Genomic DNA, 26,327 nt, shown 5'->3' on the forward strand with positions numbered 1-26,327 from the left:
GCTCTAAACCAGAGGTGGGCAAACTACGGCCCGCGGGACCCTCCTGCCTGGCCCCTGAGCTCCTGGCCTGGGAGGCTAGTCCCCACCCCTCCCCTGACGTTCCCCCTCCCCCGCAGCCTCAGCGCGCCGTACCGCCGGCACAACGTTGCAGAGCCGCAGCCTGACCCGGTGCTCTGGGCTGCGCGGCTGTAGTGCCACCAGCCACCGGTGCTCCTGGCAGCGCGGTAAGGGAGCAGGGAGGTTGGATAGAGGGCAGGGGAGTTTGGGGGTGTGGTCAGAGGTTGGGGCGGTCAGACAGCAGGGAACAGGAGGGTTGGATGGGGCAGGGGTCCCGGGGGGGGGGGCAGTCAGGAATAGGGGTGGGGCGGGGACAGACAGGGGTGAGGGGTCCAGGGGTGGTAGATGGGGCAGGAGTCCTGTGGGGGGCCTCAGGGAGCGAGAAGCTGGGGGGGTTGCATAGGAGGCGGGGGCCAGGCCACGCCTGGCTGTTTGGGGGAGACACAGCCTCCCCTAACTGGCCCTCCATACAATTTTGGAAACCCAATGTGGCCCTCAGGCCAAAAAGTTTGCCCCGCCCCTGCTTTAAACCCTCCCATGCCCCCTCTCGTGATTTCCAACCCTACTCCCATCTTTTGTCTTCCCATCTAGCTCATCTACTGACATAATCCCTTTGAAATAATTTAAATGACAAAGAAAAAGCAGAACTAAAACAATGGTTTTCAGACATTGCATTGTTCACTCAGTTTGTATGTTATATCTTTTCCCCTTACCCTTTGTCTGCCTTCTCTGGTTAGCTACTGTATGCTCTTCAGGGCAGGGACTGTCTTATTGTGTGTTTATACTCGGTCTAGCACAATGGGCCCCATTCTTGGTTGGCCCACAGATGTTAACCATAAATAATAAGCAAATACATACATACAGTTAGAAATACCTTCCCCCCCCCCAAAAAAAAGATTTGATTTTCAAAAAGTCAGGTATACAAAAATATGTGTAATTGTACTACTTATTTACACATGCAACTATTGTCATCACATATTTGCTAAACTGGCTTTTTGAAAATAAGGTAGAGAATGCATTCCATATAACATACAGGATGTACAACATAGACATAGCTGTCTAAGGTGTGGCTGGAAACTTAACTTTTCTTCATGTCCTGACTTTTTATTAAGTTAGCAGAGCAGTCTTAGAATTGCACTAATACAGTTTTTCACTATACACTTGTATTTTACATATTTTAAAAATAATGTTAAAAGAATGTTATTTAGCTTGGAAAATCAAGTAATCAAAAGTTAAGCAACATCAGATCTATGATTGCCAGTGTAACTTTAACTCTGCCCTCTTGTGTGTCCATCCTGTTCACTAAACGAGGCAGAAGTCCTATAGAAAAATTGCATGTTCTTCTGCAATTGTAGATTTTATCATAATGCAGACACTTGAGGGAACTGAATTGAGATTCCACAGGCAATTGTAAATTTGGAGTTTCCTAATTTTGGAGACCTTGACTTTGCAATGTAAATGTAATATTCTTTGTATGTAAGTTATTTATGTGCAATTTCTTAGGGTTGTTTGTTTTTTTTAATTAAAAAAGAAAAAGGAAAAAAAACTCTAATATGGACCATACTGTCAACCCACCGTCGTGTATTATCAGGACTTGAACCGTGAACATTCAGCTTCTAGTGGACTGCTCCTTCTAGAGGTCCAGAACTAACAACATAATCTGGCATTAAAAAATGTTATAATGTCGTGTCTGATACATAAGTTTGGAAAGAAAGGTTATATTTGTGCTGGTTTTGGCCTAGTTTGCTTGACATGAGTGTAATGTTGCCTTAATGACCTTGTTATTCAGTAAGTTTGTTTATAACTGCTGCAAAGGACAAAGAGGATATCTTGACCACTGTGCTTAAATTGAAGGACAAGAGACACACAAAATGTGCTGCCAGTACACAATTAAGGAAAAGGCAAGTAAAAAAAAAAAAAAAATAACTACCACAGGAAAGTCCCCAAAAGCTCCTATGCAGAACAAAGGGTCGACATGACCTGGTCAATTATGTCTGGTTAGTGCATAATCAGTGGTAATAAACCAATTAGCAAAGAGAAAAACAATTTGAAGATGGCATAGATAGCAAAAGTCATGCCAACTGAAGCCTACACATACGTATTGTATGAGTTGCACAAGGCATATAATACTTAATGGTGATTGGAAGAGAACAAATAAATATGTAATTTGGACTTATAAAATTACGTAAAGTGTAAGGGGCAGTTGGAGCACTGTAAGAGCAATCCACGATGACAGGGATACACTCCAGAAGATAACTGGTCACTTTCTTTTTCTGTATTTCTGTCATTTTACTATAATAGTAATTGTAATTGCAAGGCATGCTTTTGGTTCAATAATGGTCATGGGGTGAGCCCTGCCCAGTCTGGCTCTCTCTCCCCTCCTTCCGCAGTACTGGAGGAGCTCCTGCTCCATGTGTTGCCCCCACAGGATGGACTGGCTGCTGGTGCCACATGCTGAGTCTGGGGATGGTTGCGGGAAGTCTGGCCACTCTCTCAACCCTCCCCGCTTCCTTGTCTGGGAGTTGGGGAGACTACTAGAGTCAGATTCTCCAAGAGTAAGTGGGGTATATATAGAACACCAGTGCTGGGCCAGAAGGTGGTTGTGGGGAGTCTAGCGCACCTCCCTCTCTGCCTGGAAGTAGGGGGAGCACCTATTCAATGTGGTGCCCCGAGGTGGGCATGAGTAAAGGGACTATTTGTTCCAAGTGCTGCATCTGGAATTTGCATGGTGCAGGAAGCCCAGTCCAGCTCTCTCCCCAACTCTGACAGCTGTGTGGTGCTCCCAGTATAGCGTCTTCTGCTCCTGCTGCTGTGTCAGCAGCAAGTCCTAGCCTTTGAATGTTCAGTGATTTTGGCAGGCTACCAACAATTTCCTGAAGCAGTAAGTGAGAGAAGGTAATGGTAATTTTTAACAAATATTTTATATTTCACCCAAATCCAAAGGGAGTCTCATGGGACAAAGAGAGTCACTTCTGTAGTCCAAAAGGATTCCCCATACCGAATATCAAGGGCCTGCTGCAAACAATGGGAATGTATGAAAACTTCTCAAAGCAAAGATCACAAGAACCCTTTATAATGGAAGGTGTTAGGGTCACTACTCTATTCCCCTATAATGTAAAAATACATTGTGGTAGGGAGTGTATGTACAGCTATACATCTTTTAATTTGTGGATGGCTGCATTACTCCCAAAAGGTGATTAAACACTTATGTATTGCATACACACATTACTAAAAAAGCTATTATACGAGGGTCTTTAAAAGAGTTTTAAAACATTTTATTGGGACTATTTTTTTCCATTCCTCTGCCTGTAAAGTCATAGACTCATAGGCTTTTAAGGCCAGAAAGGACCATCGTGATGATCTAGTCTGATCTCCTGCACAAGCTACAGAACCTCACCCACCCACTCCTATAATAGGCCCATAATCTCTGGCTGAGTTACCTACATCCTCAAATCTTGATTTGAAGACTTCAGGTTACAGAGAATCGACCATTGTTTCCCTGCCTTTAGTTCTCTGAGTCCAACTGCACAGGTCTCAGGGGAACCATAAACAGTTTTCAAAATGGCGTAGGTTTTTTGTTTTTTTTTTAATATATATATATATATATATATATATATATATATATATATATAAGCATGCTGCATGTGTATAGAGTGGTCAAGTCAACACCTTGACTGGGCCCTCAGCACAGTTTGTCGTATCTGCATCGGACATCTAGATTCCAAACTCCTCAGGGGAGAGACTGTCTCTTTATTCATGCATTTTGTAGCGCCAAGAAATCATCATCATCTTTGAAAAAAAATCAACTTACTGGGAGAGTTACTTTTTTCAAGTGGCATTCCTTTTCCAGTAGTTCATAGACATATTTAGTAATAATCTGCAAAAAAGAAAACAGAAGTTAAAGCACTTGTGGAAATTGTTCACCCATTCATAAAAGCCTTAACAAAAGTGGGCTAGTGAAACTGCTTCTCTTTTAAACAGAGCGTTTATCTGCTCTCTGTGTTCTTCCCTAAACAACAAATTACAGAATATACATCTTCATGAAAATGGGTCCTCCCTTCCCCTCAGAATGTGCTACTTTTCAGTACAAAGAAATCCTAACTATACCTGTGACTCTACCACCTGCTGCTGTGTGAATAATTATGTAGCTCAAAACTAAGGATTATGACCAATTAATATATACTCAGGGGTACAAGAAAGGCTCTCTTTTGCAAAGAAATACTTAAAAAGAATTTTTCCATGAGTAGGGTTCCTGAAACCCTCTCCCCTGCAGGTTCAGTTCATGAGATACATGGAGAGGAAATCCTTTAGTCATCCTGAGCACAAGTCGCCTTCCATTTCTATTCACTGAGCAGGGGAGGGACAGGTCAAAGATGTTCTAAATAGAAGAGAACTGAACCACACTCCAGCATGGGAGGTGAGGGTGTGTGTGGGTCTGCATTCTCGAAGTAGAAATAAAGCTGAAATTTTAGGCATGAAACAAAGGGAATAATTTCAAATATCTACCGCCCCCCGCAAAAAAATCCACCTAGTCACCCTAAATATTAAGAGTCTTTTCCTTGCTACCCCAAATTTAACAAAACATGTTCTACCTTCAAAAGCTTGCCTAATATCTAGGGAAAACTATTTTTCACCTTCATAAATAGGGAAATGGAGAACTTTCTGACTATTATCAGTTTTTGAGTTAAATTTGGGGACAAACTAAAATGCTTTTGTACATATGGGACTGTAAAAATGGTTCTGAAATAAGTGCATGTATTTCATTGGCTAAAGAATCAGAGAAAAATGGCAAATTAAAACGTGTATGGGGGGGAAAGGTTCTCAATAGGCTCAAATGGGGCTCACCTCCCCCTTTAAGACTCAGGGAACTACACTTAAATTCTGCAGTTAAAATAAAGGATAAGTCCCAAAACATTAACCTAAAAATATCTGGGTGCAAACCCACCTGGTGTTCCTTAGTACAACCCCTCAAGGCCACAATTACAGCCATCCTAATCCAAAGCATATTAAAACACAACAGAAACATAGTTGTAACAAAGTTCCCAAGTGATGGCATCTTAACAACACACAATGAACTGAGCAGGCAGGAGCCAGGGCATAATAAATTTCAATTTTAATTTTCCAAATGCGCAATTACCAAATAAAGTTTTAGTAAAGTCTGAAAGTTTTCATTACATACATGTGAGCAGATGTAGCACACAAACATTTAAAACGAATGTCAATGAATTAAATGTATTGATGAAAGCTAATTAAAAAAAAAAACAAAAATGCCGTAAAAAAGTCTTTACTAGGATTACATGGATTTTTTGCTACCCTGCTCAAATATATTTATTGATAGAAAAACACTCAAAAAGCTTTACGGTTTTAAAGAAAATCAGTCTCACTAAACATTACCATCTACAGGGAAACTGCATTTGGAGAGGGAACTTAGCTTTAAGCAAGGAGTTGATTTAAGACATGTTTATCCCCAAAGCAGTATGTTAAGAACATGCATACAGTGTAATTTTACCTCCAGGGCCAAACTGTTTATGGTTCACTGAAATCAACTTCAGTATTATGCCAACAGCAAAGCATTTAAGTTCCTACAGTCTCAGGTGCTGATGGCATACAGACGTTAAAATGAATACAATGATGATATGACCTCAAACATAGGGATTTTATTTTTCACACTAAATCTTGTATCAACCTCCAATGGCTATAAGAACTAAATAATGTATCAAAAAAGCTCAAAGGACATTTTAAAAAACTGCTGCGAAGAAAAGAAAACATATATATTAGATAATATATGGAAAAAAATCTTTTTTCTTTGGCTATTAGTTTTTATCTATTCTTGTTTGTCCGTCTTATCTGTTTAGACCATCAGCGCTTCAGGACAGGAACTATCTCTTATTATGTGTTTCTGGAGAGCCCAGCACAATGAGGCTCTGATTGTGATTGGGGCCTTTAGGACTTTTGTAATATAACAACACAAATCCTAAAAAGACAGGAACGTTAACATAAACCAACTGTATAGATAACAAAAAACATTTAAAGGAATGTATATGTTTAACCAGAAAAAACAGTAATCAAATATATCATGGGCCAGACTATCTGATGAAAGACCAGAGGGGAGGGTAGTACTCTGATCCTTGGTCTGCTCAGCACTGGGCAGGTGTCCCAACATGGATGAGAGCCGACTAATGTCTACTCTAAACTGTGCCAGCTTCCAACAGGTCCTCGGGATCATTTTAGCAACTAGAGATCACTGATAAGCAGTGACACCCACCTCATGCTACCACAGGGGGTAGGAAGGGTAGAGGATACTTTAGGAGATGCTAGGCAACCTAATAATTCCCTAATAATTATTTAGGAGGAATATTACAATGAGCAGATTTGCTGGCTTTGCAGGTTTTTTGTCAGGAAATCAGCATACACTCCATATTCAGTGGAGAATATGGCTGAAAGTACCTATAATGCTGCTGATCTAACATTATACAGTAGCTGGAACTTTAACTTGGCATTTTTTGACTTCTTGTAATTTCAGGTAGCATGTAATTGTGCAATATAAAATTGACGAGATTTAAAAAATATTTAATTATTTTATTCTTTTCTTCCTTGAAGGTAAAAAGATGAAAAAAAAGTCTGTGATTAATAATGTTAGATTTTAAATAGTCTCAATTAGACTTTAAAGGTCACAACTCCTTGTACCAGGAAAGACAAGACACCTGGGATGTGGTTAACTAGGCCACAACTTTGTTAAGGAACACATCAGGGAACTATCCAACAATAACTTATCCAGTGCAGATCATCCATCCTTTGTAATCATCCCACCTGGTGGAGGGCTATCAACCCCCCACTCCATTAACTGTTCCAGGACCACTGCAGAGACGCTGCCATCTTCCGCTCATCTGAGGGTTAAGGCAGGGAGGAGATTGTCTTCCCATTGCATTAGACATGAGCAATACCAACCCTATTTCCCACTTTCCTTTAGTAAAGGCCTTCTAATCCACTTCCATTTCTGGTTTATCAAGGAACTGAACCCCCCTCTTAAACAATTAACTGCACTGGGCACCTGCCAAATTACAAAAAAAAAGTTAATGGTTAAACCTTTATATTAAAAGATGTTAAGAATGCAAAGTAGCGTACCACTCAAAAGACAGGAATTCCAGAATTAAGAAAGCCCCATTTATGAGACCTTAATTCAGACTCGTGTAAATATATTAATGACATGATCATATACTATTTATGGTATATTACCCCTACTCATTAGGATGGACAGTGAGTGAGACAGACATTCTCTTGTGGGTAAGGTGCTAGACTGGGACTCCAAAAAGCTGAATTCTATTCCTGATTTTGCCAGATTTCCTATGTAATGCTGGGCCAGGTATAATGTTTCATAGGCATAAGAGGGCCAGATTAAGGCAGCATGGGGAAATGTAACTAATTTTGGCATACACTAATTGCCGAGATCTTGATTTTGCATCCATAATGTTCTTTTAAGACAGTTACATGGATGTGTTTTCTAAAAGAGTGTTTTCAATTTATTTAAAACATTAAAAAGCTTCTATTAAAAGCATGTTTAATGAAAACTTTTCAGCCCATCGTACTGGAACCAAGTGAACAAAAGATAAATATCTGAACATGGCCAAATCGCACCTGGAGCTGCAGCTAGCAAGAGATGTCAAGAGTAACAAGAAGGGTTTCTTCAGGTATGTTGGCAACAAGAAGAAAGCCAAGGAAAGTGTGAGTCCCTTACTGAATGAGGGAGGCAACCTAGTGACAGAGGATGTGGAAAAAGCTAATGTACTCAATGCTTTTTTTGCCTCTGTCTTCACGAACAAGGTCAGCTCCCAGACTGCTGCGCTGGGCATCACAGCATGGGGAGTAGATGGCCAGCCCTCTGTGGAGATAGAGGTGGTTAGGGACTATTTAGAAAAGCTGGACGTGCACAAGTCCATGGGGCTGGACAAGTTGCATCCAAGAGTGCTAAAGGAATTGGTGGCTGTGATTGCAGATCCATTGGCCATTATCTCTGAAAACTCGTGGAGAACAGGGGAAGTCCCAGATGACTGGAAAAAGGCTAATGTAGTGCCAATCTTTAAAAAAAGGAAGGAGGATCCTGGGAACTACAGGCCAGTCAGCCTCACCTCAGTCCCCGGAAAAATCATGGAGCAGGTCCTCAAAGAATCAATCCTGAAGCACTTACATGAGAGGAAAGTGATCAGGAACAGTCAGCATGGATTCACCAAGGGAAGGTCATGCCTGACTAATCTAATCGCCTTCTATGATGAGATTACTGCTTCTGTGGATGAAGGGAAAGCAGTGGATGTATTGTTTCTTGACTTTAGCAAAGCTTTTGACACGGTCTCCCACAGTATTCTTGTCAGCAAGTTAAAGAAGTATGGGCTGGATGAATGCACTATAAGGTGGGTAGAAAGTTGGGTAGATTGTCGGGCTCAACGGGTAGTGATCAATGGCTCCATGTCTAGTTGGCAGCCGGTGTCAAGTGGAGTGCCCCAGTGGTCGGTCCTGGGGCCGGTTTTGTTCAATATCTTCATAAGTGATCTGGAGGATGGTGTGGATTGCACTCTCAGCTAATTTGCGGATGATACTAAACTAGGAGGAGTGGTAGATACGCTGGAGGGCAGGGATAGGATACAGAGGGACCTAGACAAATTGGAGGATTGGGCCAAAAGAAATCTGATGAGGTTCAATAAGGATAAGTGCAGGGTCCTGCACTTAGGACGCAAGAACCCAATGCACCGCTACAGACTAGGGACCGAATGGCTAGGCAGCAGTTCTGCGGAAAAGGACCTAGGGGTGACGTGGACGAGAAGCTGGATATGAGTCAACAGTGTGCCCTTGTTGCCAAGAAGGCCAATGGCATTTTGGGATGTATAAGTACGGGCATAGTAAGCAGATCGAGGGACATTATCATCCCCCTCCATTCGACATTGGTGAGACCTCATCTGGAGTACTGTGTCCAGTTTTGGGCCCCACACTATAAGAAGGATGTGGAGAAACTGGAGAGAGTCCAGTGAAGGGCAACAAAAATGATTAGGGGTCTGGAACACATGACTTATGAGGAGAGGCTGAAGGAACTGGGATTGTTTAGTCTGCAGAAGAGAAGAATGAGGGGGGATTTGATAGCTGCTTTCAACTACCTGAGAGGTGGTTCCAGAGAGGATGGTTCTAGACTATTCTCAGTGGTAGAAGAGGACAGGACAAGGAGTAATGGTCTCAAGTTGCAGTGGGGGAGGTTTAGGTTGGATATTAGGAAAAACTTTTTCACTAGGAGGGTGGTGAAACACTGGAATGCGTTACCTAGAGAGGTGGTAGAATCTCCTTCCTTAGAAGTTTTTAAGGTCAGGCTTGAGAAAGCCCTGGCTGGGATGATTTAACTGGGGATTGGTCCTGCTTTGAGCAGGGGGTTGGACTAGATGACCTCCTGAGGTCCCTTCCAACCCTGATATTCTATGATTCTATGACTAAGGGCCAAATCAGAGAGGTATTTAAGCATATGAGTAGTCCCACTGAAGTCAACAGAACTATTAACATGTTTAGACATGTCCTTAAGTATTGGAGCCACAATGTAAATTAGGAGAGCAGAAAAATACAAATTAGACTCCACAATATAGTGAAGGTACACTAAGGTTTGAAGGTACACTAAGCATTAAATAATAAAACAATCTGAAAAAAAAATGGCAGCCAAAAGTGTGCCCACAAAGTAGAAAGAGCGCTCTGAAAATGGCTCATCTTAAAATAAAAAACCCCGAAATCCTAATTTTTTAAATAATTAAAGTAAATGAATTATCACATACCCAAAGAAAAATATAACTGATCTGCTGGTGAACTCTTCCATGATACAGATGAGCAAGATACATCACACCTGAATGACTTGTTTTAGAACACCTACATGCTACTCCAGAGAAGCTGTTACAGTACATATACCATGTCAAAAATCCATGCCATGCAATGAAGAGCACTGAGCCTTAATAGCACATCCCCTTGCATTCTTTGACTTACATCCAGTACATTCTGAATTCTGTTCTCAGGTATATTCCCATTTTCAAAACCAACCTCAGCAAGTCTACCCACCAGAAAGTCCAAAAGTCCAGTGCATATGAAAGAAAAAAAATAGGCAAAAAGTAAATACATAAATTAAAAGGCCTGCCCAGCCTTGGGAACACGCCAATGTTTTGTTAAAGAAAATCCACTGCTAAAAATATAAAACATAGGTACTATATGGGGCTAAATGAGGGAAGTGGAAACAGGATACAGAGCCTTTCACCTCTATACCATTTGTTCAAACAATGGGCACGGGTCAGCATTGGAAATCATTACCAATTGATGACTATTCATAGGTCTACATGAAATAAGTTGGCCTTTGTCATGTTCCTTGTGGAAAAGTGTTTACATTACAAAAATAATCCATCATCACTCCATGTCAAGGATGAGGAGTATTGGCTGTTATACGCATTCAGTGGACAGAAGACTTCTGTTTCCAAGGATGTGTAGGGTTATGTTTGGGACTGAAAGGGACCTTGTCAGAACATTAGTTTTATTTTTAAATCAAGCATTCAAAATACATATTTGCAGGGTGGAGAACTCAGTCCGTCAGTCATAATTTTCCTTTAAATAATTTTATTCATGACCAGACTCTAGAGCAGTGGTGGGAAACCTGTGGTCCGTCAGGGTAATCCACTGGCAGGCCACGAGACAGTGTTTACATTGACCATCCGCAGGCATGGTAGCCTGCAGCTCCCAGTGGCCGCGGTTCACCGTACCCGGCCAATGGGAGTTGTGGGGAGGAGTGTGGGGTGCAGAGACATGATGGCCACCACGTCGTATGGCTCCCATTGGCCAGGAAAGGCAAACCGCAGCCACTGGGAGCTGCGGGTGGCCATGCCTGCAGACGGTCAATGCAAACATGGTCTCGTAGCCTGCCAGAGGATTACCCTGATGGGCCGCAGGTTGCCCACCACTGCTCTAACGAGTTGGGCAAATAATAGATACATAAGATTAGAAAGAAAACCTAGCAAATCATTCATACCTATGGTATTTTCCAGATTGTTATTCTTACTTTACTTCTCTACATTTCCATATATAACTTGGGTAACAACACTTTACTTCTGCTAGGTTTGGCAGAAATTGATTTTTGTTTTTGTATATTTGACAAATAGCATCAATATTTATTTTTAGGCTTTTTTTTTCAAATTCTATCAATTAAAATTTTCAGTTTGCAAAATTATGGGGGGAGTCATTAAATAAATACTTAATTACAATATATGTTGATATTAAAAAGTTAAAGATTTATAACTGTTAAAACAAAATTGTCAGCATCATATGACAAAATATACAACGCAAATATCCAAAAATCAAACTAATAAATTCTCAAGCAGCATTTTTCTTATTTTGCCTATCTGTACATTTCAATTATTATGGATAGAAATGTATTTATATCAGTTTGTATGTGTCTGGTGAAATCAACGTTTATCAACATTTAGCGATAAAAAATTAATCCTTCCAAGCCTACTTATGGCTCATAAACTGTAATGCAAATTTAATCTCCTAAACAAACAAACATGCAGTGTTTAAAAAAAGGAGGGAAATTACAATTAAAATAAATGCTCTCAAGAAAGTACTGTTCAAAATATTGAATTGAATATTTCTATCTTTAAAAATTCAAACATGATTTACTATGCTTTGAGTTGAACTAAATGAAAATTTAAGATTTTTTTTCTGTTAGAGAAAGCATTCAAACTATTAAACTTGAATGATCAAATACACATTCTCATACTGTGAGACCATCACATAATAAAAAAATACTTGTACCTGCCCAACAATATTGTCTTGGCTGATAATTCCACATATATATGAAATCATTACCATTTACCTATAAGTGGACTTTTCTGATAGTAGCATATTCTGCTAGCTGACTCTGTACATGCACAGAAAGAGAATAGTTTTCCCTCTCTCCAGGCTTCTCAAAGGTTTCCAACTGTCAGTTCTGCCTTGACTTAGTAACTTATAGCTCTAGAGTAATTTAACTCTTAAGTAAATGGATCATTAATGGATCTATGAAGGACACTATTTTCGGGAATTCAAGTTCAACCTCAGGTTTAACTTTCACAACTACAGAGAATTCAAGGCAGAATACGCAGGTTAGGTGTTTTATCTCTAAAGTTTGAAAATAAACAAGTATAAAACCCACTAACAGAAAAACCCATCCAAGTTATGGATTTATTGTTTAACAAGATGTGTGTCCTAACTGAGAATAAGCACTTAAAATAAATAACTGAACAAACAGCTTTTTTAACATATAGAAATCAGCCCACAAATTTTCAATTTGCAGTATTAGGTCAACAACGTTCAGTGAAAAATGCACAATGAATTCCAACTGACTGCCCTGAGGCAAATCTCATGTGGTAGGATTGACTCAGGGCTTGCTACTGTTGCTGCCATAGCTTTGGTTGAATGAGCTTTATTTTGACCCTTAAGTGACAAACCTGCCAATAAGTAACAATGAAAGATGCAAAGGAACATTTTGACATACTGCTCTTGGACACAGGCTTACCTCAGCACTGGTGACAAAAAACAACACAACAAAAAAACCTAAAAGCTGAATGGTCTTTCTAAAGGCTCTGTTCACTGCAAGTTAAAAAAAAAAAATCAATAGCGTTTTTAAAATCCACAAAAGACCTCACTTGGATTATAGTGTGGCTGGACAATTCATTCGGATGGAATTGACATTACCTCTAAGGGATTTCTTGCTTTTTCTATTGAAAGTAATTCAATTCAAACAACTCATAGATGTGATATTCTAGATTCTGAGTTGACTGATCACAAATAGGATCTCAAGATCTTTTGAGAGAAATTTAAAAAACAAAACAGGGATTTGTAAGGAGTGCAGCATATGCTGTTAATGTGATTTGATCTGATATTTGTTCCATGGTCTTTGCTGACACCTGTTGGCTTAATTTTTGTTTGTGTTTTAAAATCATCTCCTCTTTTAGAGCTTGTTTTCACTACTTGTATACGTTGACCTAAGTTACGCTACTCCAGTTACTTGAATAACATAGCTGGAGTCGACATAGCTTAGGTCGACTTACCCCGGTGTCTTCACTGAGCTGTGTCAACGGGATATGCTCTCCCGTCGGCTTACCTTACTCTTCTTGGGGAGCTGGAGGACTCCTGAACTCAGGACACAGAACACGCCCTTTAGCCCCGTCCTCACTACACACTGTCATGGGTGTGAGGCCATGCCACCACCCGAGGCACACTCATATCCACACCCCTCAGGTCTACTAAAAATTCTTTCCCCAGACATGTCTTGAAACCTATGTTTCTGGGGTTTAGATATGGATGGCAAGTGGGTTCTGGCACAACCATATGCGTGGACCCACATCCAGAAACAAGGTAGGTGTAGCTTAAGAATATGTTGCACAAGTCTCTTTTTCCTAGTCTATACAAAGGTGAAAGTCTTGGACTACAATCTTTATCTTACTTTTACTGCACTTCGTATTTTCTTTGTTTTTCATCCTCTAAATCAGTGGTTCTCAAAGCCGGTCCGCCACTTGTTCAGGGAAAGCCCCGGTGCACTGGACCGGTTTGTTTACCTGCCACGTCTGCAGGTTCGGCCTATCGCGGCTCTGACTGGCTGCGGTTCGCTGCACCAGGCAATGGGGGCTGCGGGAAGGGCGGCCAGCATGTCCCTTGGCCCACGCCCTTCCCGCAGCCCCCATTGCCTGGTGCAGCAAACCGCAGCCAGTCAGAGCCGCGATCGGCCGAACCTGCAGACGTGGCAGGTAAACAAACCGGTCCAGTGCACTGGGGCTTTCCCTGAACAAGCGGCGGACCGGCTTTGAGAACCACTGCTCTAAACTGTTGCAACCAGAACTACACATAGCATTCAAAATGTTGTCATATCAAGGCTATGTAGTGCACCAGCATTACATATTATTAATCTCATATATGCATTCAGGTCAGCATCAACAAGCCCAGCATTTTCTTTGTTGACCTGTGAATTGATATTTAATTTTCTACCATTACAGCTACTTTTTTTTAAAAAATAGATTTGCTTCTACCAGATAGAGAAAAATATAAAATTGGGAGACAGCTAAGTACGCTATACACATATTAATATTAAATCTTATCTCTTTGTAGGAAGCCCACTCTAGTAACTTTTTAGAGTCATTCTGCAGTTTAGGTCAGTTCTCCCACGTGGTTGCTATGTAATTGGTGGCATTCGCCAATTGTGTTATGCTAAAATATTAAATACTATATTATGGGTCCAAGAACTAATGTAAGTGGTACCCACTTAGAGGTTTTCTACTAACCTTTTAGTTCTGTTCTCTGTTTCCAGGAACAACATCCAGTCTTAGGTTTTTCTCTAACAACCATCATCATAGTATCAAACCACTGATCTATCCAGTATTCATTTACTCAGTTTCTGGACTTAAACCATCCGCCTTCCAATAACCCAAAGCCCTTGCAAAACAAAACCCATTGCAAAATTCCCTCCCTCAATCTATCCAATCAAAACCAGAGGCAAGATGAGGTCACAGGAGCTGGGAATGACAGGCTCAACATCTCCATTCTAAAAATGACAACAATGACAGAAGCTGTCTGGATAGAACGGGTCCCAGTGGGGGGGTAGGGGAGGCCTTCCTTCAGCAAGTGGGGGCTGGAATTAGGGGCTAATGTGAAAAGACATTACTGGCAAGAACTCCAGTTGGAAGGAGACTCCTTGAACTCAGCACTCTCACCTTTTCACATTCAAAATTTGCCCTCTTTGCTTTAGCCACCAGTATTACAGTTTATTAGGTCAATGACTGGGACATGAAGGGCATGTCTAGACAAGGAAAATACCAACTTTATAAATGTGTCTAGCTAACACATTTTAAGAAACTTCTTCCAACACTAGTGTAGAGAAGGTTTAACACTTTAAAAAACCTACAAGGTCTTTGTGACCAACCTTAGATTCCCTTGGTGTTGACTATGACCAGCTAACAAGTTTCTAGAAGTGTCAAACTTTGTCTCAAAGAAAAATATGTCACTGTTCTGGAATAAAAGAGTGAAGTGACTAGCCATATGTGCTGCTGTAAACCACAGTAGAAACTGAAGGGACTCCAAATTGAAATTCAGTCAATTTTCAAAAATAGAAGCTTAAAAGAAATATTAGGAATTATACCTTCCCTGAGTTTCTGTGCCAACTTTTCTGTTTTTACTATGACATTTACTTATTTTTAAAAATGTTTTCATTTCTTTGTTGATGTAAGACAGACCCACAATCAAACGTTACACCACTAACATAAAAGGTACCCTACCTACCAGACCTCCAGGTTGCTGTGAGGAAAGCAAAAGTTCCCAAACCTCCCCATGGCTGATTCAGTGATGAGGGGAAAAATTCTTTCCCCAAAAGATTATTACAACACTCTTATTACTAACAGCATAACCAGAAACCCAGTTCTAACACTAAACTAAAAAGGAGAGGAGGTAACATTGGTGGAAACAACAACAACAACAACAGATCATATAGTAGCTTACATGGATTTGCAGGAGCAATTGGCTTCTACAGCACTTTAACAACCAGCTGTGACGTCGGACTCCATATGCTTTATGAAAATATGGTTATGAATGTAAATAACTGGAATATGCTTTATGCAAAAGGTCTCTTGTAAGGTATCATTACAAAGTTTATAATCTACTGAGTGTGTTCATCCTATTTGCATGTATTATTTCTACGTCCGAATTTAGGAGAATAAGATATAAACTTGTATTACTGATGTAAACATATTAAGTGGAAGCCATTAAGGGTGCTTCAGAATCAATGAACTATAAATGGCTCTGTTTACTTGCAAACCTTCCTGTGTATGTGTGGGCCAGTCCAGGAAGAATGGAGGCTGGGGTCTCACAGGATATGTGACCATGTCACTATACTGGAATCCATCTTAAATCTCATACTTTTAGAAGGAGGGGTGGGGACTCAGAGACGCAAAAGATTCCCGCTTTGTGCCAAAGCTATAAAAGGGGGTGGGGAACAGGACAAAGGCAACCAGTCATGAGAAAGCCCCTGCATACCACCTGAGATGTCTGCTGGAACTAACAAGGACTGTACCAGGGGAAAGGATTGGGCCCAGAAGGCATCTAGTCTGTGACAGAAGCTTACTGGAACATCTCTAAGGGTGAGATATTTACCTGTAATCAGTTTCTTAATGTGTTAGGCTTAGACTTGAGTGTTTTTGCTTTATTTTGCTTGGTGTCTTACTTTGTTCTGTCTGTTATTACTTGAAACCACTTAAATCCTACTTTTTATACTTAATAAAATCACTTTTGTTTATTAATTAACCCAGAGTAAGTGATTAATGCCTGGGGAGCAACAGCTGTGCATATCTCTCTATCAGTGTTATAGAGGGCGGACAATTTACGAGTTTATCCTGTATAAGCTTTATAAAGAGTCAAACGGATTTATTTTGGGTTTGGATCCCATTGGGAACTGGGTGCTGGAGCGGTAACTTGCTAAGCTGTTTTTGTTTAAAGTCTGCAGCTTTGGGGGCGTGGCCCAGACTCTGAGCTGCAGCAGGCTAGCGTGTGTGGCTCAACAAGGCAGGGTTCTGGAGTCCCAAGCTGGCAAGGAAAACAGGCTCAGAGGTAATTTCAGCACACCAGGCAACAGTCCCAAGGATATCTCTGTGACCGAACCCGCCACACCAGCCAATGAGCCACCGCACAAGAGGAGAGGCACTCCCCCGCCCTCACCCCACACACACAGCTCACACAGATGAGGGGCACACAGCAAGGGAGGTGCTGCAGAAGAGTCCAAGGGATGTGTTTCCCCTAGCCAGCCCAGACTAAGCCCACCACTGCTGAAATGGCAGAGACAGAGAAATGGGAGGGAGCTGAAATTAGTGGTTTGAACTGCTTGAATTTCCTGAGCAGGAAGAGGTTAAAACATGGGGGAGTACAAAAATTAAGCTTCTGTCCCATTTTACAGCAGCCAGAGAACTCATTTTCTCAGGGCACATCTGCCCTTAAAATGCTGCATCAACGCAACTGCACCGATCCAGCTGCATGCTGCAGTGCTTTAATGAAGACACTCTATGCCAACGGTAGAGAGCTCTCCTGTCGGTGTAGTTAATCCACCTCCCCACGAGATGGTAGCTGTGTCGGCAGGAGATCTCCTGCTGACATAGCCCTGTCTACATGGTGCCAGGGGTGGGGGTGTTGGATCATATTAAAGAAGTTCTGTATTAAAATCACAAATGAGTTTGATTCCCCATAGTTTAAATTCCAGTGTATTACTAATTAAGAGGTCTCTTGGTTTTGGTACTGTTTCTCTCCCTCTATGTGTGAAACTTGCAAGCTGCTAATTGTGTTAGTACATTCTAAGACAGAGTCTGTTCTCAAAGCAATTCTTTGTAACAACAACTACTCACACAGAGAGAGACTCAATGCAATACTCTGTAACAATAGAAACAGCACCCAGAGACTCCCCGCCCTTTTGTTCTATTCATCTTGCTTTGTTAACAATTGTGATTAAAATAGAAATAGAGGATATCTATGGATGGATGCTTGCTGTGGATAATAACTGAATGATCAGGGAGGTGCCAGTCTAAGAATCCAGTGTCCATCGGCTGAAGAAGGCGTCAAGTGGAAATAACCAGAGGACCCCCGGAGGGCAGACTGGAATCCACCCAACAGCCTCAAGAATGGGAGAACCAAAGAACAAGATAACATCTGGCAGCACGGAGCCGTCAGGAATGTGACATCTGCTGATTGATTCAGCAACAGCATGATGAAGCAATTCCCAGAGACTGACATAGGAAGAAATTCCCATAAAAATGGACTCTGGAAAGTAAGAACTTTGGGGTCTGATTCTGCAAACCAACTTCCAGGAGCACCAGATGTGCATCTGACGAGGCCCTGCTCCCTCCTCATGTCCAGGCCACCTGGCCAGTGGCTTGGCATGAGCAACTCTAAGGCTGGTAATTATAACAACCTTGCAGAACGTGTGTGTGTGTCTGTGTGTGTGTGTGAATGAATAAATATGAGATTGAATGGAATGTTACAACTATAACTTAACTGCTTACTATGATTCTTTCTGTATTCACAATAAATGTGGTATTTCGTATTTTGCCTTTTCCCCTTTAATAAGGTCCTGCTGGTTTTTATTTTATTGGTATAACAGGGGGAGGAGTAGGTCAGTATAACTACTCAGAGGTAGTAGAGGTCACTCAGAGGTGTAGACTTTTCACATCCCTGAACAATGTAGTTGTACTGATATAGGTCTGTAATAAAGACCAGACCTCAGCTTTTCTCCCTTCGAAAACTGCTGGAAGTTTTAAATCAGACCAGAGATAAAGATATAATCAAGACTTCCATAAACTGTGGCTGAACCTAAATACTGTTACAAAGGCCCTCGTTAGAAAGGCAGACTGGACATTCTATGGCAGCATCAGTTAATTAAATTAAATGTAAAAATCAATAATGTTATCAGCAGTTTCCACTGAATTTATCAAAATAAACAACACATTTTATTTTACCATGTGCCTGAGAAGTTCATACTGACAATGTGTAACTGCACTGCAGAAGTTGTCAGAGGAAAGCTGGAGGTTTTGGCAACTAGGTTAAAACAAGCTAAAGCTTTTGGCTTCTAGACAGGTAAGTTTGGAGTTTTGGCAAGCAGGAAGCAATTGATGCTTTTGGCCCCAGGGAAGAGAGGCTTTTCTACTTTCCCTCCCACTTATGGATGGACAGTAAGGGAACTTAAAAAATCCTTTGGGTGGAGGTAGGAGGGCTTGAACTTTGTTTTCGACCTAACCAACCTGTGACAGTGTCCACCTGCTCCTGTTCCCCATATCCAACAACAGCAAGTACATTAACTGGGTATTTCTGCTTCAGTGACAGCACTGAAGTAGCTGATGTTTACATTTAATTGTCACTGAGTTTGTGTGTTAACACCCCACTGATATGAATGGAGCAGTTCCCACTTCTGAAAACTGCATCAGGCAGATTGCTGATTCAGGAACACAACAGTACAATGATTTACTTTTGGAAGATTATCTGCACAACAAAAAGTAATAGAATTGTCTCTCTTTTTAAATGAAAAGTTAAGATTCTGATGCATAATTCTAAATCAAGGAATGAATTCTACTGTAAATTCCTCAGCCGTGAACAAATTGTGAAATGTACAGGAATACGATCCACTGTACAAAGCAAGTTCCAGGTTCTTGATAATAAACTATAAACTCTGCTACTTAAACTCGCCACCATTAACATTAAACAGTAAATTAGACTGCTAAAACAGAAAGGCAATCCTCCAGTGGGCAGATCAGCATATAGAACAACATGCCTGAACGAAGGAAGAGCTAATATCAAGATCCCCATAGGAAAGACTCTGCACAGCTGGTAGATGTATAAAACAAAATTCCTATTCTGTTGTATCTGGAACATCAAAGGTTACTGTAAATCTCAAGATATTCCCAGAAAACTGAAAAAAGAAGTCTGCAGCTAAAGGTACTGCATTGGTTAATTTTATTGATTCTAGGAACCAGGAGAAAATCTAGTAAAGGAATTAAAAATGTAAACAACATTTCACTAATTTTCCCTGAGTTCTGCAACTCAACAAAGGAGGAGAATAATAAATATAAATGGATTTTAAAATATTTTATTGATGAAGGGGTTCTCCACATCTATCCTGTTTCTAGAAAACTCCAGGTAAAGTAATATGACATTTTTCTGCAGTGGGAGGTGTCCTCTACACAAAAGCTTCTGATGATTCTTGATGGAAAAAGGACACTAAACACACACACACACACACACACACACAATCAAATGGAATCATTGAAATGGAACCATCTAGTGAAGATGAAATCAGTGTGTTTTCACCACCACACTATGTTGATTTGTGTTCTGTTTAAGAACTGCTCTTTTAAAATTTTTCTACTTTCCATCTATCTAATAGAAAAGCAGCTTTTGTTCACCTTTTCTCCCACAAATAGTGGACAGACTTTATATCCTCACTTCTTTTTTCTCCTCTGTGTACACTGATGTTTCTGGTATTAGATGTTCTATTCATTGTAAGGCAATGTGAACAATGAATATGGCAAATAAAACTTTGCTGTGCAATTAATATCTGCTTTTTTATTAGAAGCAATAAAAAGCCGAGGTAAAACTATATTTAGATAGAAGTTATTTCAAAAGAGAAAAACCTAAAAAGAAAAAAAAAACTATGAAAGAAATTACATGGTACTCAAATCTATCATGACCATGCTATTAAACAGTTGAAGATTTCACACTTGATTTTTATCCTCAAGTCTTCCAACTGCATGAAAATGGTATGTGCAAAAGTCTGCTAAGTGCTGACATACTCAATGTCAGCCTAGGATGCAAGACTTAGGATGGCGAGAGTGGAACTGATTCTGATTGAGATAAAGTTTCTGAAGGTTTTATTTTAAGAAACTCATGACTAACCCATTGAAACACCCCCCCCACACACACACACACACACTCCTCCCCCCCGTTTTTTAACTGTAACTAACATTCTTCAAATCACAGCAACTTGCCAGTAGTTATATAAACAACCATCTGCCTTACTGTATCTTTTCTGTTTTTCACTGTTTTTCAATTTTAAAATGTAAAAACACATTTATCAACAATGTAACATACTCCCATCTGGGTTTTATGAGACTCTCATCACTTCTTTCAAGAAACGTGCTAACAATAATTATGAAACTCTCTCTGAACCCTGCGTACTGTCATGTCACTATGATGAACCTTCCGCCAATTGCTGCCTACAGACTAGAAGAATTCACTGATGCACGTCTGACATAATCTCTTCAAGTAAAAGTCTTTCCAAACATCAGATTTTCAGAAGTGGATTTAACATATGCAAATGAATACTGCACCCAGCTAAGACTTAAATTTAAACATAAATGCATCTTTTCTTTAGTGGTCTTCATTCTTTGAATAGCTATTAGACCAAAAAATGACTAATTGTCTCTCCACCTTTTTTACTCACCAAAAAACAAAGTTCACGGTAAACAGACTATTAAAAGTTAAACACCTGCTGATTATTTAGAGGGTTTTTTCCCCCCTCTGCACCTCTCACTCCCTATCTATTATTAAAGCCATTTGTTTGAAAACAAGCCTTTTTATTTCAGGGGCAGAAAAGAGGGAGAAAAAAGGAATCCAATTGCAAAGAAATATATTATTGGGCTGGTGCAGGGAATAGAGCCTATAGTTAAGGTTGCCCTCCACTTTCCATAACACTCCATTTTCAGTTACTTATAATTTTGTCAAACTTTAGCCATTTGGGATGAAATTAGCCATGTTACGTGTCTGCCTTAGAATGAATTTACATTTCAACTAAAACAGTTCAGTCATATCTGAGAATGGAAAAAACACATTGTTGTGCACATGTTAAAAAAATTCAGAAAACTGTCTCATTGAGAAACTCTAGCACCACCATGTCTTTTGGCCGGGACTTGAAATTTGGCAAGGGATTGCTTTTGTGCCAGGGATGCGCTTTTACTGTCCCTGTGAAAATTCACCCAAATTTAGCTAAGTTTTGAGCCTCTGGGGGGGAAAAAAAAAATGTAGTTCAACATATACTAATTAGAGACTTGTTGGAGCTTGGCAACTTAATTCTTTGCACAGAACAATCTCCATCCCCTCACAAATTCTGCCAACTGACTTGCACATGCTCCATCCATAGAGCATGCTCATCCTGGGGCTCCAGGGGCTGAATAGGATTTTTCCTACAATAGTTTATTTGCTGAAAATCCATTTTTCAGTCCTACAAAACCAATCACAATTTTGACACAAACTCAGAGAGCAGAGTTCCCTCCCCGCCCAGGACTGAGATTCCATTCACAAAATGGCCTGAGGAAGAGGAGGTGGGAATGGTGCCGGTTCCACTGCCTCCTCCTTATAACTTTCAGCCCAGTGGTTAGGGCACTCACCTGGAATGTGGGAGATGTGGTTTCAATTCCCCCATCTGCCGGATGTGCAGAAGGGATTTGAATATAGGTCTTCCACATAGCCAGAGAGTGTCCTAGCCACTGGGTTATGGGATATACTGAGGGGCTCGCTCCAGAATCTTTCTTGTTGAAGCTGTTCCAAATTTTATAAATAAAACAGTCAGTGAAGTAGAGACTTCAACTTGGGTCTCCCCATCCTACGTGAGTGCATTAACTTCCAGGTTATATGCCATTCACATGCTCTTTCCCTAGACCAATGTCTATTCATAGTTTATGATGACAATGAACTGCCACTATGAAAGAAAATGAATAGTAATTGGGCCAGGGAAAAGAATGTGAATGATTCTGGCATTTCCTAAATTTTAAGTGCTTGACTTTGCAACCAATAGTGTTATTTTTAACAGATTTTTTTTAAATAACTTTTATTTAAGCATGGATAATCAGTGTGGTTGGCATTTTCTTGCAGTTCATGACTGGTTGAAGAGCTGATGGCCCTCAGCTTTGCCTCATATCCTTAAGCCAACACAACTAAATAGAAACACAGTAGAAGCAGCAGCAGGTCCACTAGAATGCAAAATTAAAATCAAGACACAATTTAAAAGATATGGGATTGAATCATATGATTATGTAATACAAGGATGATTTTAACACTTCAAAGGATTGATTATGTTTTTCACTCAAGGCTATGCTATGCATAAGTGATGAACATTCTTCCATATCATGATGAAAAATTCTACATTCTTTGTAGATTCATGGCATATTCTTGACATATTAACTAAATTCAGAAAAATATTCCACCACTCTTGATTTACTTTATGCTATCTCAGTAAAGGGAGGTGTTCCCACCATTTAAAAAAAAAAAACACACCACAACAAACTAGGCACATAGGTGACAAAGGAATGCAAGCATCATTTTGCCATGCTGAACAGTGCATATTTAGTTTGTTGTAATAAGGGCTACCTAGTCAGACTGCATCTGAAATGTTTAGTGATAACGAATTCATAACTGTAGTTGGAAAAGAATTTCTACTGCCCACATGCAGATTTTATTTGGAAGCTGATCCAGCAGCTTATTTACCCGAGTAAGGGTTGCTGGACTGGGCCACAAATGCCTTCAGGTGCACATGCAACCTATCATCAGAATTTGGTTAATTTAAGCTTCTGTCCTTCCAAATGCAAACTGCTTAATGCTCCCTTCCTCATTACAGGTCCTCAACCATTTGTCTACACTTTCATTTATACTACGTAAACAGCTCCATTCTCTTAGTAGTTCAAATAAACAATGCTCGTCTTTGCAACTATGGAGAAAATTAGTAGCAGGTAAAAGCTTATTTTTAATGCTGCTGAGACAAAGCTGTTCTTTAACTTAAAAGAGATCTGGAGAAAAATATCCTATTTTAATTATGATTAATCATACTCATAATTCTAAATATTTGCATTTGCAAAAATATTAACCCTGTACCTGCACACTAAAGGTTCTAACAACTCTATAATAAATTGAACCTAAACTCTGCACATGACCCCTGACTTCTGTGGTGAGACAAAACTTTCTGTGGTAAGTGTAACAAAACTTTTAATACATATTATTTAGGTAATCTCATAGAAATTTTCTGATTTAGGTTTTCTATAATTTATATTTCTCTGCCATATAAATTATGTGTTTTTTCTTGCACGATGGTGCACTATTTATGTTTTATGTTACATAAAATAAATACTATGTATATTTTAGGGGGGGGGGGGGGGGGTGTGTGTGTGTGTGCGTGTGTGTGTGTGTGTGTACACACACATCTCCTTTTTAACTCCTGTATCCTCCTCCCCTTCCTCTCCATTCCTCAGTTTCTATAGGAACGGCATCCTTCCTTTCTGCACAGTCCCTAGACTTGTCCCAACTGCTACACTAAGCAATCTCTACTTTGACTGTGTTTAGCTCCTCAGATCACACGCCATTCATTCTACCAGGGCTCAGTTAGAGGAAGTGGAGTATTGTCTATGCTATCCAATCAATCAGGTACAGGAGCAAACAATCACTTTTGTGACTTGTGCTCTCTACCCTTTGCTTGAGCCCACTTAGTCAATGTCTACAGAATTTCTCATAATATACAAAAATCCTGTTATAACTAGAAAACACCCCATGATTATATGTATGTTCAGTCTTAATAAATGTACCCTTGGCATCATCACAAGCAGCAGAGAATTTTTAAAAAACTGATAAATTTAAGTACATTTCTCATTATGCAGTCACAGAAACCTGTTCAAGATAATTTATACTATTTATCTTGGCACAGTCGGTTTTGGGCTGTTGTGTTTAATATTTTAACGTGGTTACACTTGAACAGAAAGGAAATTTCAAAAAGACAAAATGTTTTCTAAACATGTTCACAATCAAATACATCCCTCGGTAATCTGAGTTAAGTATACAGAAAGAGGAAATGGAGAGCAAAGCATTTCAAAAAATGGGCCTGATCCCACAGCCAGGCAAAACAGCCAATGAATGAGGAGCAGAGGCAAAGGATGATCACAGTTTTTTTTGTTGATAGTGCCATGGTCCCTCCCAAGAATGGACAACAAAAGACAGTCTCTGAGAAAACAGCACCAATTTGTGCATCAAAGAATTCCTCTTCAGGGAAAGCCACTGACTACAGCAGGACCAACATACTGACAGGTCACTGTGCTCAAACTGGTCTCTGCTATTGGGCAGAAACAAGCGGGGCAGAGCAGTACAGACCCAGACATGCATGTTCTTACAGCCCCTGTGGCCAGAAGTATCCTTTCATGTCAACTCAATGCTACAGCTTCCCATGCATAAGTAGCACGACACACAAACTGGAAGGCCACTTTCTCGCACAACTGAAAGAGGTATTAGACAGAGCAAATTCATCACATCTCTAAAGAATACTTCAGTAAGCAAAAGGAAAGAAAACAACATTGAAGCATCCTATTCCAAACTAACGAATCCTAACAAAGTAAAAGATGTGAAAAAACCATTTGCCAAAACAAAAATGGTCAAATCCAAACATTTATTTTAACAAGCCTGATCGCTCTTTCCACCAGCTGAAGACAACAAGAGAAATCAGCAGATTCAGCTAGTACATCTCTTCCATATGGAAAATGGAGTCACAGAAGTTTAGTACCTGTGCTCTGGCTGGTGGAGAGGAAACTTAGAGAAATTATGTATCTTTTAAAAAATGCTATCATACAATATGAAAAATACTCTTTTCTGTTTGTTTGCAGTGTTATTGTAGCTGTGTTGGTCCCAGATATTAGAGACACAAGGTGGCTGACATATCTTTTATTGGGCCAACTTCTGTTGGTGAAAGAAAGACTTTCACCCACCTTGTCTCTTTTCTGTTTGTACGGTCCAAACTATATTCTACTTTAAACACAAAAGAGGGTCCAAGGATGTAGGCCAGGACTTAAACTGCAACATTATAAATTATACAGTAAATAATTTAAATTATTGTTAGAGCATTAAAATGCAGAACTTTTTTTTTAAAAAACAATTGGTAATTAAAATAATTTCATTTCTATCTATATTTTAGTACACAGAGGAAAACTACAGCACACAGTGTACACACACACACACACACACACACACAGCATATACCTCTCCAAGAGCTTCGTAGCGCTTTTGGTTCCATCTATGCAAATCTTCACGGTAGTTAAAAACAAATGGCTCCCCAGTTTTTATATGCCTTAATTGCCCCTCTATAAAAGAAACAATAATATTAGCTTTAAATATACATTTTAAGAGTTTTAAAAGCAGAGGTAACAATTCACAATGGAAAGCAAAAGACAATGTTCATCTGAAAGCAGAACCACTTTCATTCATATACCACATTATTCTTTCTCCCTCCCTTATTACAATGTAGGGCACTTAAACCAAATGGACCGCAGCAAGACCACCATCACATTCACTTCTAGCTCATATTCACCTCTGAATCAAGTGGAGCATAAAAGGTGACATACTGAGCTTCAGGCCCAAATTTCAGCCTGACAACTTGTTATACAACTAATATTTGAGTCCCTAAAAGTATGCAGCAAAATGAAGAATTAGCAGCTGAATAGCAAACAATCTGATTTGTACCAACCGACCAGGTAACTATATACCAACTATTACTCATTTGTACTCAATTAAATTGCACGTGTAAAAAAACTATGAGTGGCACATTGCAATGCAAAAAGGAAAAGAGTTTTTGAAAATTAAGCTCTTAATCGCCAAAACATAGTTTCAGTTACAAGTCAAATGCTTCAGCACCCCAATGCAATCAAGAGGGGGACCTTAGTTCAGGACACACCTTGGGACTCTTG

General features: G+C 40.0%; 1 protein-coding gene across 6 annotated transcripts in view; it reads right to left on the minus strand.

Moving 5' to 3' along the window:
* ARB2A (ARB2 cotranscriptional regulator A) overlaps positions 1–26,327 on the minus strand; it is a 363,023-nt gene that overhangs the window by 298,050 nt on the left and 38,646 nt on the right. For 5 of the 6 annotated variants that reach the window (XM_077817192.1, XM_077817193.1, XM_077817189.1 and 2 more), the window contains exons 4-5: positions 25,624–25,724; positions 3,869–3,934 (exon numbers count right to left, since the gene is read on the minus strand). In XM_077817192.1, the coding sequence (XP_077673318.1) occupies positions 3,869–3,934; positions 25,624–25,724 (167 nt within the window). The remainder of the gene's footprint in view (positions 1–3,868; positions 3,935–25,623; positions 25,725–26,327) is intronic. The other variant, XM_077817195.1, reaches the window with a different exon arrangement.

This window comes from Eretmochelys imbricata, chromosome 5 (genome assembly GCF_965152235.1).
Source record: "Eretmochelys imbricata isolate rEreImb1 chromosome 5, rEreImb1.hap1, whole genome shotgun sequence".
Taxonomy (NCBI): domain Eukaryota; kingdom Metazoa; phylum Chordata; order Testudines; family Cheloniidae; genus Eretmochelys; species Eretmochelys imbricata.